This window comes from Nicotiana attenuata, unplaced genomic scaffold, assembly GCF_001879085.1.
Source record: "Nicotiana attenuata strain UT unplaced genomic scaffold, NIATTr2, whole genome shotgun sequence".
Lineage (NCBI taxonomy): Eukaryota > Viridiplantae > Streptophyta > Magnoliopsida > Solanales > Solanaceae > Nicotiana > Nicotiana attenuata.
In genome coordinates this window covers 52,235-70,177 of record NW_017673893.1, presented here as the reverse complement: position 1 = coordinate 70,177, position 17,943 = coordinate 52,235, and the positions used below count along the sequence as shown (strand labels likewise).

Genomic DNA, 17,943 nt, shown 5'->3' with positions numbered 1-17,943 from the left:
GGATCTAATCATCTAAATAATACTTCACTAAATTCACTGGATGGATATAGTCCCAAAAAATTAGGTGAATGAAATCTTCTTTAATCATAATCATAGTTTGGTCCAAGTGTTGAACAGTTAAATCCAATTGAGATCTTGCTAAGATTTTCAGAAAAAATAAAAATATTGCTCCCTCTGGTCCACTTTAATTGATTTTTTGGCATTTCTTTTGTGGTCCACAATATTCGATTTTTCGAATATTAAGAAGGAATTAATTCCTTTTTCCTAAAGTTGTCATTGGAGTAAAGAGTCTAGGAATATTTGTTGTATTTTCAATGAACAAATTAAGGTTAATATGATCAATTTTATTGTTAATTAATAATAAAAGGTGAATTTCTTAATATGCATGAAAACATTTAAGAAATTAATTAAAGTGGACCGGAGGTAAAAAAAAATGTAATATTGATTTGAAAAATTTAGAGCTTTCAACTAATCCAATTCAAGTAGTTCGGTGATGTGTCATTCAGACATCCACTATAGAAATTCTTTTTTTTTCTTTACTTTTTTGGTTTTAAGTTGAAAGTTTTTGCATTAATTCTTCACTTCAAATGGTGGTACTTTAATTGTTCAAGTACAAATATGGCATGATACATAGAAAAAAGAAGAAAAAAGAGGTTCAAATTAAAAGCCTAAGCTAAATTTAGTATAGAATTTGATTAATTGCTTAATATAGTTTTCTAAGTGTTGGATGTTGATGCCAAATATTACTTTGAAGTCAATTTAGGTTACCTAAAGTAAGGGAAAAAAACCAGCACTTCTAAGTTATAGTTCACAACACGACAAATATAAGGGACAATTCAAAGAAGAAAAACAAAAAAAAATTAAATTCCATATTGGATTCATTATTAAATTAGGAAAATAGTAATTATAAAATCTATAAGGGATGTCCCCTAGAAGTAATAATACCAACCATTCTTGTTTCCATTTCTTCATCATCCAGCAACCTAAGGAGTCCACTGGCCTCAATCAGTTTAAAATATCCATTTTGTCTTCCAAAAATTGCTACAAAAATTCTTTTTTATTTACATATTTAATTTAATGGTCCTCTGCTATGATTAAAAAAAAAAAAAAAAAAAAACTGGGCCTACATAAACCTCAAGACTTCTTTCAAACAAAGCAAAAGCAAAAAAAAAAAAAAAAAAGCAAAGCTTTCTGACAATATACACATGCAATTCCTTATTATTCCTGTCATAGAATCAAACATGCTTAAATTTTGGGCATCTCAAGTAAGCCAAACAGCAGCTTTTTCAAATCCTTAAGATTCAAACTCCCAGTTCTTGGATATGTTGTAGTACATATTTGTTTGTTTGTGTCTTATGTGTAATTAGAACTGTAAGTTATGTCATCAGTGATTGTGACAACTTATCAAAATATGGGAAGTCTTAGTACACTAGAGCTTATGCTTGAGGAACTTCAACAACCAGAGGAAAATACAAATGATTTGCCACCACCTTTGCCTGTTAGGCCAATCACAAAGGCTAGGTTGCCTAAGGGAAGAAGGAAATTGCCAGAGTTTGGTAAAGAAAAGAATAGAGATGAAGAAGATGGATATTCACAGGTTAAATGTGGTATGTTTGAGAGGACAAGAACAAAGGAAGATGTATTTCTTGATCAACCAGTTTATCAATGGGATTCAGCAGAGAGGGATTCTGTAGCCATGACAGATAAGGTAAATGGAAATGAATTCAAGCTTCTTTTCTCTTTTGAGGGAAAATTAGGGGCTCCTTGAATATTGTTTTCAAAGTATGAAGTAGATTAATTTTGTTAAAACTGCGCCACCTTGCACGCACCTCGACTGTTCCATTGGATACCTACTAGTTGCTACCTTCCATCATCACACGCTGCTTAAACATGGAAGTAATCACCTAGCGGTTTTTGTCTCTACTGGAATTTGAACTCTTCCCACTTCATTGACCGTTAGGATACACCCTTGAGTGCATTAATTTTTTGTTTAACTGTTGCAAATGAGGTACTTGGTTCTTATTGCTTCATAAACAATTATAATTAATTATCACCTATGTAACAACAACAACAACAACAATAAACCCAGTGCAATCCCACACAGTGGGATCTGTGGAGGGTAGTGTGTACGCAGACCTTACCCTTACCTTATGAAGGAAGAGAGGTTGTTTCCGATAGACTCTCGGCTCAAGAACAATTATCACCTATGTGTTGATAAATGATAATATTATTAAAGATTAATAAACTGTACTCTGACTCTGTGAGTGCCAGTTTCCTACATTAAGTTATAGCAGGCAAATGACTCTTGGGAGAAGTAAAACATTACATCTTCTCCTAATGCAAATTTTATTCTTCATTGGTTGGCAGATGTGATTAGTTCTTAGCTTATTTAAATGAATGTAGTCATCCGTTTATTTGCTAAGGTGTATTTTCTTTAGATGTCAGGATGTATAAAGGAGGATGCATTAGTGTATTCAGATTGCATTTTATTCATATTTAACAGGAGACTTGGTAAAACTGAGTGACAGACATATTTCTCATTAATTTCAACTGTTGCTAGTTTAAAAAATTACTGAAATTCTTGTGGTTTGTTCCACAGATTTGTTTAATGATTGATCTGAGAGAAGGAGCTGGACTTAGTGCTGTAGTGAGAATTCAGAGATGCTTCCGCGGCTACCAAGCCCGCCGGTATTATCATCAGCTTAAAACTGGAGTAGTAGCACTACAACAATGTAATCCACATTATCCAATCTTTCTCAAATATTCATATGCTATAATACTTATTCCAGACTTCAATAAAGAAGAAGTACTAAAAAAATACCTGATCCTCAAGGGCAAAGAGCTTCATGTATTTTATTTTCCTTTGTAATTTTGATGATTGTAGCTCAACCATAGTTATTCATTCGTGCAGTTGTGCGTGGTGAAATTGCAAGAAAGTATCATCAAGATCTTACTAGGAGGTCGACAGCAATTATCATTATACAGAAACACATAAAGGAACTCCGTCATAAAAGAATAGAACGACAGCTTACTGCAGCCACGCGTTTGCAATCTGGTATAGATTGTAGAATTCTTAATCCAAAGATTTAAATATGTTGTTTTGGAAGATAGTCCTAAGCTTCTGTATGCATTCTGCAGTTATTCGAGGTTGGTTGACTCGAAAACAGTTCAATCTCTTAGGTAAGGGAAAACCAACTTGTGCTCGGAACATTAGAGAAAAGAATGACCTTGACAAGAAGGAGCAAGAAACTAAGGTGTGCTTTATTTCTTAAAAACTAGGTTTCTGAGTGCTGTAAAAACATCAACAAGAATATATCTTAACCACTTTGGTTGCTTGGACTCCCTTCAGGTACCGCGTTCAGTTCTACTTGATCTTCAGAGGCATATTCTGAGGACGGAGGCAGCTCTGGAGAGAAAGAAAGAGGAAAATGCAGCTTTGAGGCTACATATTCAGCATTATGAGAAAAAGTGGAATCAGTATGAGTCAAAGATGAAAGCTATGGAGAAGATGTGGCAAGATCAGTTAACGTCTGTACAAGTGAGCACTCTGTGTCTTCATGTAAAAGCAAATGTTGTTCAGTTTTGGATATATGAATTTCTTTCGAACTATGACATTTTGTATGGAGATCACTTCATGAATTGCCAAAGATACATATTCTACTACTTGCTTATTGAACATCAACGACTTGAACAGTAAAAGGAAAGATGTTGTTTATGTGCTTATCTTCATCCAATTTTCTATCTGTTCAGGATTCAGAAAGCAAGAAACTTATCATTTTGCTTTTATTTCTGTAACCAAACGATAATTGCTAATCTTGCAGACAAGTCTAGCTGCAGAAAGGAAAACACACCGCGGTGAAAAAACTAAAGGAGAACTCAGAGTACTGATGCATCAAGATCAAGATCAAGACGAGGATGATGGATTCCTAAGAACTACGACACTTCGAAGGAGTGAACTGAATCTTTCCGATGAGGTACATGATACACGACCACAACAAAATGGGGTAACAAATTCCGAGAACCAGCTTAATAACCACCATGTGATGGATATGGTCAATCATTTTCAAAATTTTGTCCATGATCAATGTAAACCGGGGCAGGAGGCGTCCACCCTCAGGCCTAACGATGAGCTCCAAAAGCTGAAAGTTAGATTTGAAGCATGGAAGAAGGATTATAAAAGTAAATTGCGGGAGGTAAAAGCAACAATGAAGCAACTTGGACACTCTGAAAGAGGGAAGGGTACAAAGATATGGTGTGGAAGATGAAAAAGTTAGTTTCTTATAGCTTTTGAAGTCGTATATTTGGTCATTAGCTCCCAGAATCATCTGCTTTGTCAAAGTAGATGTCACATTGTCTGCTCTGCTCGTTTATTCTTCATACCTCAAATTGATTTTCTTACTATAGGGGAAAAGGGATGACATATTTTGCTTTTTAGTATGTGTATTAGGGGAGATGGGAATACATGTGCAGAAACAAACATAGAAAATTATCATTGTCACACAATCAATGAAAAAATGCAGATCTGCATATTCTGTTACATGTCTTAAGTTGTACAATATGGTGTTGATATCCTAAATTTATTGTTCATCTGAAAATTCCCAAAATGAGTTATAAGTTAACGGATTTATGTGTCTAGTACTCAGGCACTGTTGGCTACAGAATGGTCAAAGTGATACACTCGACGAAAGGCGGACAAAAAAAGGACTAGACGCCGTTGCCGGGGATCGAACCCGGGTCACCCGCGTGACAGGCGGGAATACTCACCACTATACTACAACGACTTGATTGCCTAACATGTAGATAAAGTTATAATTTATTCAAAGTTAATTCTGGCATTGCATGCATGAGTTGACTAAGCTGTAACTCGCTCAACCCACAGCGTGTTTGGATGGTTGTTACATGTTGTATGTATCGTATTGTTACTTTAAACACAATGTTTGTTTTGATTGTTACTTAAATTTTATTGTATCGTATCGTTTAAACACGTTGTTATGTAACGACGAAAAGTGTCACTTTATGGAACGATCGATTTGGTGTGGTCGCGTCGTTTTGTTATTTTTTCTCTCATCTTGGCCTTTTTAATTTATTAAATAATCCTATTTTATTCTTTACCCTACCTTTTTATGTAATAATATTACCTCGTCCCTAACTTTTTCTTTATAATATTGCAAGTTTATTCTTTATATTGTTGGTGCATGACATCATAAAACGACGACAAACAATACAATCTAACCAAACATTGTATGCATCAAACGATAAAGTACAATACAATACGATACGATACATTATGAAACGATACATAACAACTATCTAAAGTTCGAAACAAGCTGTAAATTGAATAGCATCCCTTCCTCGATCCAAATATACTTAATTTTTTTCAGTTGATTAGTTTTTTTTAATTATAAGTTTGCGTCAAATCAATAAATACAAAACAAGTGTTTGATACATAAAAAGAGTTTCACTTCTTCCATCGTTGCAAGCCCCTTCCGTTCGGCCCAAGCTTTCGATTACGTCTGCTTCCTAACTGTTACTAACTAACTATTAGTTCAAATTTGTAACTGGTGATCTTTTTTAAAGTTAAATCAATTTACTTTGTTGGTACAAACGCCAAATGCTACTAAATTTCTTTCCTTTCTTGAAATAACTCTTTATCTTCATATTGCCATTGTGCAAACGAGTACGAAAGCACCAAAAGCAGATGCAGAATAGAATAGTACCTCCATAGTTATTTATTACCAAAACATAACTTGTTAATCAAGTTTTAGTTAACTTTTTCAATTAAAACACTACTATTACGAGACATCCATTGTGGTGCATGTATGTAAAGTTTGAGTTCTATACACAAGACCAATTAAGAATTTCATAATGGACAACTACTTGGAAAGCTACATTACAGGTACTATTCCATATCAATTCAAAATTTAGTTGCAGAGTTTGTGGAGTTCAATTACTGTTACTACGAACATGTAAAATCAATTCTCAGGCCATTTCATGAAACACTTCCTCAAGTTTTATACTCTTTTTAAATCTTCACATAGTAACAGATTTGCTAAGGAAAGGGCATATAAACTAATAAAAGAACAAAAGCTTCCTACCTTCTGCTCCACGAATAACAAATAAAAGGATTACAGCACAAAAATGTCAAACGCCAATAAAGGAAAAAAGATGGCTATCTCAACGGTTCAATCTAAGATAAACGAAGAACCCTCAATTATCAACTGCGAACAGGACTGAGGGAAGCCCTCATTTGCAAGGAATAAGATATATATTCACAGAGAGATAAATTGTCTACTGAATCAAAAGAAAAAAAAATGTTTTAGACGAGCATCGAGCTTTAAAACATCTAAATATTTCAGAAGCACGTTTTTTAATTAAACATCTAGACATAGTTTGATTCTCAACCAGAGAACAGAATAACAGCATCCTTTGATGATCTCGGAAAGCTTAGCATCTTATTTGCAACTCTTCTGTAGTCCGCATCTGTAGGAATCCAAGGTTCATTTTTGGAGGAGCCAATGAAGATTTTCTCAAGCACCATCGCGTTCTTTAGCACAACTTCCAGAAACGAAAGGATGTATTCATTCCCACCCCAGAAGCCGTAAATCCTTAAAGTCTTGAGATACAGCACCCAACAAGGCCTTGATATCCAGTAATTTCCTCCACTAAAGTCGTTAGATTTCTTAAAATACAACCCAAAATAATACTGCAACATAACGTTCCAAAGTTATTTGGTTAAACAAGGATCAGTCTAAAATATAAGGCAGATGCAGATTTAGGGCTGATTTGACTGAAATCATTGCTATCAACTCAAACTACAATAAGATCACGCTGATCATTTTGAACTCATTAACTCTAGAACCTGGGTTTGCCTCTGTTTAAATGATCTTGCGAGAAGATAAGAAGAACAGCAAAGTAGTAGAAGGAGGGAATTTTCATACCTCTTCGAAGCGTGATGTCATGTCTATGTTCAAGGTCTCAACCTGAGGACAGCTTTGTAGAAGGATTGTTATCCCAGGAAGCTCCCATTTTTTCATATGAGTGTTTAAGGTCAAGTTTTTGCATCTCATCCTGGGGCATGACAAGGTTCTCATCTCCAATGTCGCAAGGACCTAGGCCATTAATTATCAGAAGATTGGGTTATAGGTTTAACTTACAGCTAAAACAATCCAAGATCATTAAAGTGTCTCCCTCTCTCTTTCTTTCTCAAAGTTTTTAACTTTGTGAAATTTGAAAGAAATTCAAATTATTCAAGCAGGTTTAAGGTAAGAACAACCGAGGAGCTGTTTGAAGATCAAAATATATGTTTGAAAGCTGGCGCTACATAACTGCAGAGATCCATAAATATAAAGGTAGAGAATAATGCTTCTGAATTAATGGAAGAGTAGTAACACTAACATAAAGCTATTGATTTGTTAACGTATGCTACTTCAAACACTTTGCATTGTGCAGTAACAGAATTTCCAATTTTCCATATAAATGGTAGTACTACCATAGCAAGGGATTTAAACTATATCTGTTGATAGTGTATAGAATGTCTATACTGTTCGGGTAGCTTAATCTGTAATAGCATGTTGGTGACCGTTTTTATCAGGTTACTCTTATCGTAGAAATTTACCGGTAATTATCTTATAAGTTACATGATTGTGTAAATATTTCAGTGCATAGAATTATAAACTCTTCAGCAAATAAAGAATACTTAAACTTTGTCGAGTAAATGAAGGAGATAGCTCAAACCTGCAGACACCATGTTCCGATGGAGAGTTTCTCAACGTGCTGGAGTGACACAAGGAGATCTTTCACCATATTCTGATCAGTTTTAAAATCACCCTCGTAATTATGTATGTACTCATCTAGCTTCCTATAAACATTTAGCTTAGCATCGACGAGAGCTTTTACATCCTGAAGAACAAGTATCTTTCTATGAAAATGGCCGCTAATCTCCAGTGAAGTAACATTCCTAGCATATATTCCCAGCTCTTTTTCTTCTTCATTATCATCATCATCGTCATCCCAACATCCTTTGATCACCAATTTCTTCACACTTTTGGAATCAATATTAAAACAACCAATCCCGTAACAACTCCTAAACTTCAGAGACTCCAAAGCAGGACATCCAGAACAAATCTTTTTAATAAAATCCTGGTTCAATTCAGCATATCCAATTTCTAAAACCCTAAGGGAGGGCCAATTAATCTCCCCTTTTGGTACAAGATTACAATGGCGCAAACTTAGGTCTCGTAAGCACATATTGGAGTACATAAGCTCGGGTAAATCGTAAATCTCATTCAAATCTCGTGACCTTAGATGAAGATTCAGTTCCTCCACATATTTATTCTTGACGAATGTAATCCATTTAGTAACGTGTCGAACAAAGCGTCTGCTGTAAATAAAATCGACCGAAAACTTGTTCAATTTACTAGGCTGGCAACGAAGTAGGGTATCATCAATAAAAGTAACGAACTTACTGTAGGTACCATGATCATGTGGGCTTGAGTAACTGAAAATTAGGGTTTGTGCTGAAGTCCACAAGAGGTGCCACCTTTTTGACAAAACTCCAGTTCGTATAACTTCATCCATCTGCAAGAAAGAGAGGATGTGAAGTATCAAAGAATCTGGCAAGGCGCTAATTCGATCTGTTTTTTCAGTTTTACGACGTTTCCCGCGAAGCAAATCCGCTTTTGCTTCTTCTTCTGATTCAGACATTGTTGCAGGTTTCTGATTGAGAAATTGGAATAGATGACTTGGGAATTGCTGAAAAAGTTAGTGTCTTCTCATTATCTTTTGTAAATTTTGGAGGAATTTGGTGTTATTCAGAAATCATGGGGCCGGAACCTTGCCCTTTGATGAGGAAATCAATAAGACTTTTGAAAGAAAAAGAAAAAAAAGTGATATGAAAATCTTCAAAGTGAAAAAAGTAAAAGACGCCGATTCCGGGGATCGAACCCGGTTCACCAGCGTGACAGGCGGGAATACTTACCACTATACTACAACGACTTGGTTATTGAATGTTGACGGGTTTAGCTATTTCTTATTCTAGATACTTCTTTATCACATGCCACATAAATCACCTCAAATAATTTCTATCATATGCATATAATAAAAGGTATTTTCTCTATTAAGGGGTCGTTTGGGTCATTCGGAATAAAGTGGTATAAAATTGGGATTACATTTATTTCATGTTTGGTTTAGGGTATTAATTAAGTCAAGTATAAAATTATACCTCAAATTGAAATTACTTTAACCGGTCTTCTAGGTGGGATAAATAACACCGGAATTAATTACCCTGGGATAAAGTTATAAAATGACCAACTTATCCATCTTCCCTTTTTACTGCAGCCTTTCATTTTTTGAACCAATGTTAAAATAGGAAACAAAGTGTCATCCAAGCTTATCTACCTTCAAACCAAACATATGCTTTGGAATGTGTATGGTATATCTCATTTTCAATCTAATGAACCAAACAAAGCAATAACATTAAATAATCCAAGAGATTACTAATCTCAAGATTATAATAAATAATTTTGGTCGCGAACCAAACGATACCTTAAGGGAGACTATAATTATATGGAAGCTTGACGAAGCTAGAGAAAAATCTAAAAACAATTTACCAGAAAGGGGGGGAGGGGTGATATACATGGCTTACCAAAGCTATTTCATTGAAAATAATTGCTCTGTTCACTTTGCATATTTTCGTTCCTTGTCTTTTTTTTTTTCCTTTGGTCGAAAAGGATAAATTGTATTCAACCAAACTGAACAATGTACATCGCATGCTTTTTGTATTCAAGAGGCGGGATCAACAAAAAAACCAATTCAATTACTCTAAGATATCCTAGTACGTCATCAATTACAGAATTAATCACCTTCTAGGAAGGGTACACGTTCAGGAATCTTATACATCAATCGTAATACGTATTAACAAGGGAAACTATTTAAGTTGTTTAAAGTATGCTTTCATTTTGTTTTTATTCCTTATCGTCACTTACATATTCTTAATTTGTTGGTTACTTTAATTGTCTTTGGAAGTTCCTTTAAAAATTAAAACATACAGTAGTAATTTTTCCAAAAATTATTTAATTAGGTGTAATCTTATTTCGTGACATGTTAAATTCCAATATTATCAAAAACTAACAATCTAAGACTAGCGGTAGATCACAAACAGAGTACTCCTATATGTTATTGGACCTAAACTGGCCGGCCATCCTTGTTCATAGTGATCGGGGAGTTCTCTCCAAACTACTAGGCCGTGGGTTCAAGGCTGGTCGATCAATTTATGTCCTAGAGTACTAAACTGCATTTTGCTTACCCTCTCGTTTCTAATTTAAGATCATCATATTCTCGACATTCAACAAGACATATGTTAGTCAATTTATTTGTAATTTTATTTTGAGTGTATTACACATAAGTGCAACTTATACACATACATTACAACTGCATGACCTAGACATAATTTTGCAAATTTGTAGCCCAAGATCCCAAATGCGAAAAAACATAATTTTTTCGTTTGAATTGATTCTCCAAATCTTCTATTGCGCATTTTTTGCGTGATTTTTAATTTTTTGCGCATAACCATCTTAAATCGATCATATACATTTCTACAAAATTACAAAACAACCATATTACAACTCGAAAAACGATAAACCTACAGCATAGATAGTATAATTTTTACCACACCAATCGGACGATTATTTTATAAAATTTATACCACACCAATTTTTCAATTATTCCATTTTATATATATATATAAAAAAAAACTTTTCGAAAACTTCTCCATCATCTCGATTTCTATTCGGTATCGGTACGGTTCGGTTAATTTTTCAATATTTTTTTAAAAAACGCCATGCAAGTGTCGCTAGGCGGAGTTATAACGTGGTAAATATGTACTTGCATAGAACTTTTGCAAAACTCGCTAGATATTTTTACTATTTTTAAAAGTGATGATCAAAGGAACATGAAAGATGTGCATAATAGAGATTTATCCCACTATTCTATGATGGCTTAAAATAAATTAAGCAAAGACAGGAGAATATAAATCATACAACTGGAAATATACTAATCATGTTGGGACTCGAGAATATAGCTTATTAAAAGATTAGTATCCAATAAGAGAAATGTAAATCGTACGAGAGAAAAGATATCCAATACCTTGTGGCTTGCTACTCAAGATGTTAAAACTAATTTAATTTCTATATGAGTACTAAACTAGGTTTAGAAGTTGGAGTTTAGATATTAATTATTTGGTCAACCTTGTAGCCATTTCCATAATCCAAGAATGAAGAGAATTTTGTTTTAATACTTTGCTAGTATATTAATAAAATATATTTTTCATATATAAATTTATTCGGGACAATTTAACATTTTTTCAGTTTATTTTTATAGAATTCAAAAACCTTCCCTATTATTCAGTACGACTACAAGTTTATATCAAAACCTATAATCTTATTAAAACAAATCTAATAATCGATTCGATACGATTTTGTTGGATTGATTTAATGGGTTTTCTTAAAGATCTATTGGCACTAGGGCTGGACATAATTTGGTAAATACCTAATTACCGTACCGAACCGAAAATTTTGTTATTTGGTATACGGTATTTTGGTATTTGGTTTAAGTTTTTTAAAAATTTGGTATTTGGTATGGTATTTGGTATTTTAAGATAAAATACCGAAATACCGATACCGTACCGAAATATATATTATATTACACAAAACACACATTATCAATTATAACATAAATATAAAAAATCTAAATCTTTACTTTCCTTTATTCTCAAAGTTCATCAATTAACTCTAAACAAGTAACAAGACATTTCTAATGATCAAATATTCTTTTATATACAATTTTCTCTATTTGGGTTGATATTTGCTAGTTTTGGACAAAAATTTTGTCAAGAAACATTTTCACTTTTGTATTTTTGAGTACTTTAATTAAGAATATTAGAGTGTATAGTTCTATGCACTAGTTAGTATTCAAACCGAATAAACCGAAGTTAACAGACCGAATAAATCGAAATCGAAAGGAGAAAAATCGAACCATACCGAATTTAATTAGGTACGGTATTGGTATATGATTTTAAGAAATCGAATACCGAAAATATGGAACCAAAATATCTATATACCGTACCGTACTGACCGACGAAGATAGTCAAAGGCCAAATAGCCAAGTAGCATAGACATGAGAGACTTGCAATCCGAGTGACATGGGAATTACACTCATTTTCCCTATAACAGGAGGGGGAGGGGGGGGGGGGGGAAGCGGAGATCGTATCGGTTTTTTTTGTTCTATGCTTTTTTTTCTAGATAATAAAAACTCGTCACTACGAGTTGGTTCGTTTAAACCCCATGTCCCAAATTTATCAACAGCTTTGAGTGTCACCATGTCTGAATCAGAAGGAGAACATGAAGAAAACCTGGATTATGATTCTCCCCGATACTCTCCCGCTTCTCCACGATACTCTCCCTCTCCTTCTCCTTATTCCTACTATGGTGGGAAACGTCATAAAACCGAAAAAACAGATCGAATTAGCGCCTTGCCAGATTCTTTGATACTTCACATCCTCTCTTCCTTGGACATGGGTGAAGTAGTACGAACTGGGGTTTTGTCAAAAAGGTGGCACCTCTTGTGGACTTCAGCACAAACCCTAATCTTCAGTTACTCCGGCCTACATGTTAATGGTATATATAAATTCGTTATCTTTATTGATAATACACTACTTCTTTGCCGGTCTGGTATGGTCAAAAAGTTTTCGGTCGATTTTATTTACAGCAAACGCTTTGTTCGACACCTTAATAGATGGATGATATTCATTAAAAATAAACTTGTGGAGGAACTGGATCTGAATCTTAGGTCACGAGGTAATTTGATTGAGATTTACAATTTACCCCAGATTATGTACTTTGATGTCCGTTTACGACATCTTAGTTTGTGCAATTGCAATCTTGTACCAAAAGAAGAAATTTATTGGCCTGCCCTTAGGGATTTAGAAATTGGATATGCTGAATTGAACCGAGACGTTATTAAAAAGATTTGTTCTGGATGTCGTGCTCTGGAGTCTCTCAAGTTTAGGAGTTGTTATGGGGTTGATTATTTTGATATTGATTCCAAAAGTGTGAAGAAGTTGGTGATCGATGAATATGGGCAACAAAACCATGATGATGATGATGACGAGCTGGGAATATATGCTAGGAACGTTACTTCACTGGAAATTTGCGGTTATTTTCATAAAAGAATACTTGTTCTTGAGGATGTAAAAGCTCTACTCGATGCTAAGCTAGATTTCTATAGGAATACAGATGACTACGAAGTCGAACGTGAATTTAGGACTGACCAGAATATGTTAAAAAATCTCCTTGTATCACTCCAGCATGTTGAGAAACTCTCCATTGGGACATGGTGTCTGCAGGTTACAGTCCGTACTTAATTTTAATCAGTCATCAGGATATAGCCATTCTTTATTTGCTAAATAGTACTACCAGTTATATGAAAATTTTATTAGTGCACAATGCAAAGTGTTTGAAGTACCATCCCATGGAGCAATGCCTTTATGCCAGTGTTACTACTCTTGTGTTGATTCAAAAACATTATTTTTTATTTGCAATTCATGGATCTCTGCTTATATACATATACAATGTTATTAAAAGTTATTGCTTCATCACTTAATTAAAGCGAGGTATTCCCAGTTCTCCATAAATTGTATGAAAGGTGCGCTTCACTCCTTGCTTTTGCTTCAATTGTCACGTGGCCATTGTTGTTCATTTGTGCTTTTCGCTTTTAAAAGCAATGGTTATGCATGTAGTGCCATCTTTCAGATCTTCAAACAGCTTCTAATTCTTTGGTTTGAATAATTTAATATCTTTCAAATATTCCAATAAATTAAAGACTTTGAGAATTAGTGAATATAGATCCCTACTAGATTCCAGGAAAGATTCTTGACACAGGGCTAAGAAAAGGATGAGAGAAAAAGGGAAGAAAAGAAAGAGATGCACGTTAATTGCTTTTGAACCATGATGACTTGCTGATCTAAAACTGGAAGAACTGATCTTGATCAGGGATAGGGTCATGAGACCACTAGAATTGGGATTAATTCCTGATCCAACAAAATGATACTAGTATTATTTTGAGAAACATCTAGTTTTATTATGTTAATCTAGGATTATTCTAGCTTTAAGTTAAACCTCTAAACCAATCTTTTGATAATTAATGTAATGGCCCAGGTCCTTACGTCATTGGAGATCAGAAATTTGCCATGCCCCAGAATGAGATGCAAATACTTGACATTAAACACTCCTATGAAGAAATGGGAGCTCCCTGGAATAGCAATCCTTCTACAAAGCTGTCCTCAGGTTGAGATGTTGCACATAAACACAGAATCTGCATTCAAAGAGGTACGCGTGCTCCTTCTTCTACTACTATTGTTATTCTTCTATCTTCTTGATTTGATGCTCACAATGCATATGTATGCATAGTTTGAGCTTAAAGTAATGGATTCAGTTGAACATATACAACAATATCTGCCTAACATTTATGTACAATGATCAATGATTAACCAATTACCTTTGGAATGTGGTACATGCTGTAGTACCATTTCGGAATGCCCCTTATTCTACTATCAGTGTTCTTCTAATCTGCTTGATTTTATGTTTAATTTGTTGCTCAATGGGTACATAATTGAGTGTGATCTTATTATATGGACTGAATATATAGATAGTCCCTTAAACTTGTCTGAGTTTTTCATTTAGACACTTATATTAAGCATATGACCTATTGAGCACCTGATATATGCTCAAACTGTGTCTATTAAACACTAGTCGCTGACATGGCAGATGCGTATTTGCCTCTTAAAATTGAGTGTGTGAAATGACTTTATGTTAAACTAGTCTAAACACTTTTAACTGGAAAATATAAAATTTCGCCAGAAAAATGAGTTTCTGGCTGTTTGTGTTCTACTTCCTCTCCGTCTACCAAACTCATTTTCCGCTTTTTTCGGCCATAGATTGGAAAACACTGTTCTTCTTTTTCTGCTTCTTCACACCATCCATTCTTTCTTCTTCAAGATTCAGACTTATTTTCTCAGCCGTTTTAAGCCATCTTTCTTCCAAATTTTTTTTCTTTTCAGATTCAAACCCATTTTTCTGAATAGATCTTGTATTTAGTTGATAAAGATGTTGTTACTGCTGTGATAGTGTTTTGCGGTGGTTTTTTCCATTTTTCAACAATGTTCACATCTTTTGGGATATTTTGCTAAATTTGGGATCTGGTACTGAATCTCCATTTCGGTTCTAAATCGCCATGGCAAAATGGTTGTTGTCATTGGCGATTTACACAAACAAGCTTACGGGCAGAATCCGAGCTCAAAATCGGTGAACAATCCGAACATGGTGCTGAGAGCAAGCATGTGTGAGAACAAACAGTACAATCCAAAAGAAAACTTTGTTGGTAAAGAAAGGGAAATCTCCATTAATTGCAAGACTGGGTAATGGGGAAGATCCATCTCTATTTATACGTGGATAACTGAACGGTGAATATTGTATATGTACTGGAAAATGAAAATTCAGAGGTAATGAAAAGATTGACGTTGATGGGGGATTCATTAGTACTTCCATGGGATGTTTATGATTGGTTGTTTGACCATGATGAAGTTGGCTATGCTTTCTGCATGTTCTACTTCGAAATCACCATTTTTTCATATGGAACTTCACCAGAATTTTTCTTACGGTCAACTTCCCCTCTCTCTCCATATATTACTGTATATGTTTTTCAAATTTTGAGTTTGTTGCTGATGTGTCATTTTTTACTGGGTTTGTTTGTTATGTCAACGGCAAGTGAAGTTCACGCTCTGAACTAAGGTTAGGAATTGTCAAATTTGTGTTCAATAGGCACAGTCTGAGCATAGGTCAGTTGTTCAATATGTCATAGGCTTATTTTATTTAAACGAATAATTTGGACAAGTTTAGGAGGCCGTCTATGTATTCAGCCTATTATTGTATGTATACATTTTAAGCCTATTGTTGTATGTATACATTTCTTAATGTATATGTATACATAGTTCGAGTTGGTGATAGAATGGATTAGTTAAAAACATACAAAACTAGCTCTGAATTTGCTTCTACATTTGCATGCGTTGCTCCATGATTAACCAATTACTTCTGGAATATTGTCAAACTATTGCAGTATCATTTTGGGTCGCATTTTAAGAATTCTAATGACTTCAATGGAGAAAATTACTGGATATCAAGACCTTGCTGGGTGCTGCATCTCAAGACTTTAAGGATTCACGGCTACGATTGGTGGGACTGCGATGAGTACATCCTTTCTTTTCTGCAAATTGTTCTACAGAATGGGATGGTGCTTCAGAAAATCATCATTGATTTCTTCGAAATCAACTCCTATGAAAAACTTACAAAGAAGTTGCTAAGCTTTCCCAGGTCGTCAAGGGAAGCTGTCATTCTCTTCTCTAGTTGAGACTTAAACTAACAATTTTATGTTCTCTTAGTAAATAACGAACGTCCTTTTAGCCCTTTTTCTTCTTCTGGGCTCTGTATTGCTCTATCTAATTAAAAATTATCTTTTCTTTGATATCTGGTCGAGATAACCATCCTTTTTTCATTATGTAATAAATCCCCTTTCTTTTGTTGGCTTTTTGGCATTTTTGTGCTATAATTGTTACGAGAGTGTTTGGCTAAGCCAGCTTATAAGCACTTTTCGGCTTATCTACGCGTTTGGTAAAGCTAAAAGTGCTTATAAGCCAAGTGCTTATAAGTCAAAAATAAGCCAAAAGCCATAAGCTGGTGACCCCCAGCTTATGAATTTTTAGCTTACAAGCACTTTAAGTTTGACCAAGTTTTTTACTATTTTATCCTTAAAATATTTCTTTTAGTACAAAACTCAAAACTCGTACATCGATGTTCACCGCCTCAAGTATTCAACCTAACCTCCCCCCCTCCCCTCCTTCCCCCCCCCCCCCACCCATTCAAGTCTTTGCATACTAATATCAATGTGATTGTGTATTAATCTTTGAACTGTATGTAATAAATGAGGACATATCAAATTTTTGGTGTATTGCTTTATTAGTGTTATGGTGATGAAGGCAATGTTTGTTTCTCTTCATATAATTTGTCCTATTTACGTTTATTTTTTACTGAGAAACATTTGTCAATTTATTAATTATTATAACTTATGATTATATGTTTATCATAAAATGAATTATATTTATCATAAAAATTATCTTATCTAAGCATAGTTGTAAACGACAAACAGAATATTTTATATTTGAATCTGTCTGGAATCTAAAATTTTGAAGAAATTACGCCCTTATAAGTGTAAATAGTTCTAAGGTTATTTAAGTCATTTTAATAGAAAAAGAGTTTATTAGCACTTACTTATCAAATATTGAAGCAACTTATTATCAATTTAAGCACTTGTACTCAAACACGTAACTGCTTATATATTAAATCAATTTCAGCATTTAAAAGTACTTTTCAGCACCTAATGCTTTTCAGCTACTTCAAATCAGCTAATCCAAACGGGCTCTATATGTCGAGCAAAGGGTAGTAAACTAATGTTATTCTTTTATGTGTCCTTTCGTTAGCAAATCTATTTTTTTTGACAAGCAGGGATATATATATATATATATATATATATATATATACACGAAAGGAAATTATAAAGACGATTGAATATACACTTCAAAACTCAAATTCTCACTTCAGAAACTGCAGCTAAAAAATTTTAGATCCAAAATTGTATCTAAGTAATTGTTAAGCAATTAATGCTAGGGCACATATTTAACTTAATTACCACTAAGTTGGAGTAGGACTTTCATAAATTTGGATATTTACATGTTTAGTTTATTAGATGCCTGACTTATCATTCCTTACAGAGTACTTCTGTTTTAATAAAGCAATTCTACTTCAATTTAAAGCAACCGTACATGTGAGATGGAAATGC

General features: G+C 34.1%; 3 protein-coding genes and 1 non-coding gene across 4 annotated transcripts; 2 read left to right on the top strand and 2 right to left on the bottom strand.

Moving 5' to 3' along the window:
- Positions 1–955: 955 nt before the first annotated feature.
- Positions 956–4,539, top strand: LOC109217565 (myosin-3-like). The gene is made up of 6 exons (XM_019381822.1): positions 956–1,708; positions 2,600–2,732; positions 2,912–3,055; positions 3,139–3,254; positions 3,350–3,538; positions 3,822–4,539. Exons 1-6 carry the CDS (start codon positions 1,379–1,381, stop codon positions 4,263–4,265), a joined length of 1,356 nt encoding a protein of 451 aa, XP_019237367.1. The 5' UTR covers positions 956–1,378; the 3' UTR covers positions 4,266–4,539.
- A 170-nt stretch (positions 4,540–4,709) lies between these two features.
- On the bottom strand, positions 4,710–4,781 carry TRNAD-GUC. Its single transcript has one exon. It is a non-coding gene; the product is annotated as a tRNA-Asp (tRNA).
- Positions 4,782–6,188: 1,407 nt separating this feature from the next.
- Positions 6,189–8,885, bottom strand: LOC109217563 (F-box protein At5g03100-like). The gene is made up of 3 exons (XM_019381820.1): positions 7,735–8,885; positions 6,939–7,109; positions 6,189–6,703 (listed from the first exon to the last, which is right to left on the bottom strand). The coding sequence occupies exons 1-3, from the start codon at positions 8,701–8,703 to the stop codon at positions 6,398–6,400; spliced, it is 1,446 nt and encodes a 481-aa protein (XP_019237365.1). The 5' UTR covers positions 8,704–8,885; the 3' UTR covers positions 6,189–6,397.
- A 3,371-nt stretch (positions 8,886–12,256) lies between these two features.
- On the top strand, positions 12,257–16,634 carry LOC109217562 (F-box protein At5g03100-like). The gene is made up of 3 exons (XM_019381818.1): positions 12,257–13,399; positions 14,211–14,381; positions 16,168–16,634. The coding sequence occupies exons 1-3, from the start codon at positions 12,281–12,283 to the stop codon at positions 16,456–16,458; spliced, it is 1,581 nt and encodes a 526-aa protein (XP_019237363.1). The 5' UTR covers positions 12,257–12,280; the 3' UTR covers positions 16,459–16,634.
- The last annotated feature ends 1,309 nt before the right edge of the window (positions 16,635–17,943 follow it).

Coding starts and splice junctions, on each gene's coding strand:
- LOC109217562 (XM_019381818.1), top strand. CDS start 12,281: ATGCTTTTTTTTCTAGATAATAAAAACTCGTCACTACGAGTTGGTTCG. Junction 13,400..14,210: donor TTGGGACATGGTGTCTGCAG/GTTACAGTCCGT, acceptor GTAATGGCCCAG/GTCCTTACGTCATTGGAGAT. Junction 14,382..16,167: donor CAGAATCTGCATTCAAAGAG/GTACGCGTGCTC, acceptor AAACTATTGCAG/TATCATTTTGGGTCGCATTT.
- LOC109217563 (XM_019381820.1), bottom strand. CDS start 8,703: ATGTCTGAATCAGAAGAAGAAGCAAAAGCGGATTTGCTTCGCGGGAAA. Junction 7,110..7,734: donor TCGGAACATGGTGTCTGCAG/GTTTGAGCTATC, acceptor TTAATGGCCTAG/GTCCTTGCGACATTGGAGAT. Junction 6,704..6,938: donor TGACATCACGCTTCGAAGAG/GTATGAAAATTC, acceptor GTTATGTTGCAG/TATTATTTTGGGTTGTATTT.
- LOC109217565 (XM_019381822.1), top strand. CDS start 1,379: ATGTCATCAGTGATTGTGACAACTTATCAAAATATGGGAAGTCTTAGT. Junction 2,733..2,911: donor AGTAGTAGCACTACAACAAT/GTAATCCACATT, acceptor TCATTCGTGCAG/TTGTGCGTGGTGAAATTGCA. Junction 3,056..3,138: donor AGCCACGCGTTTGCAATCTG/GTATAGATTGTA, acceptor TGCATTCTGCAG/TTATTCGAGGTTGGTTGACT.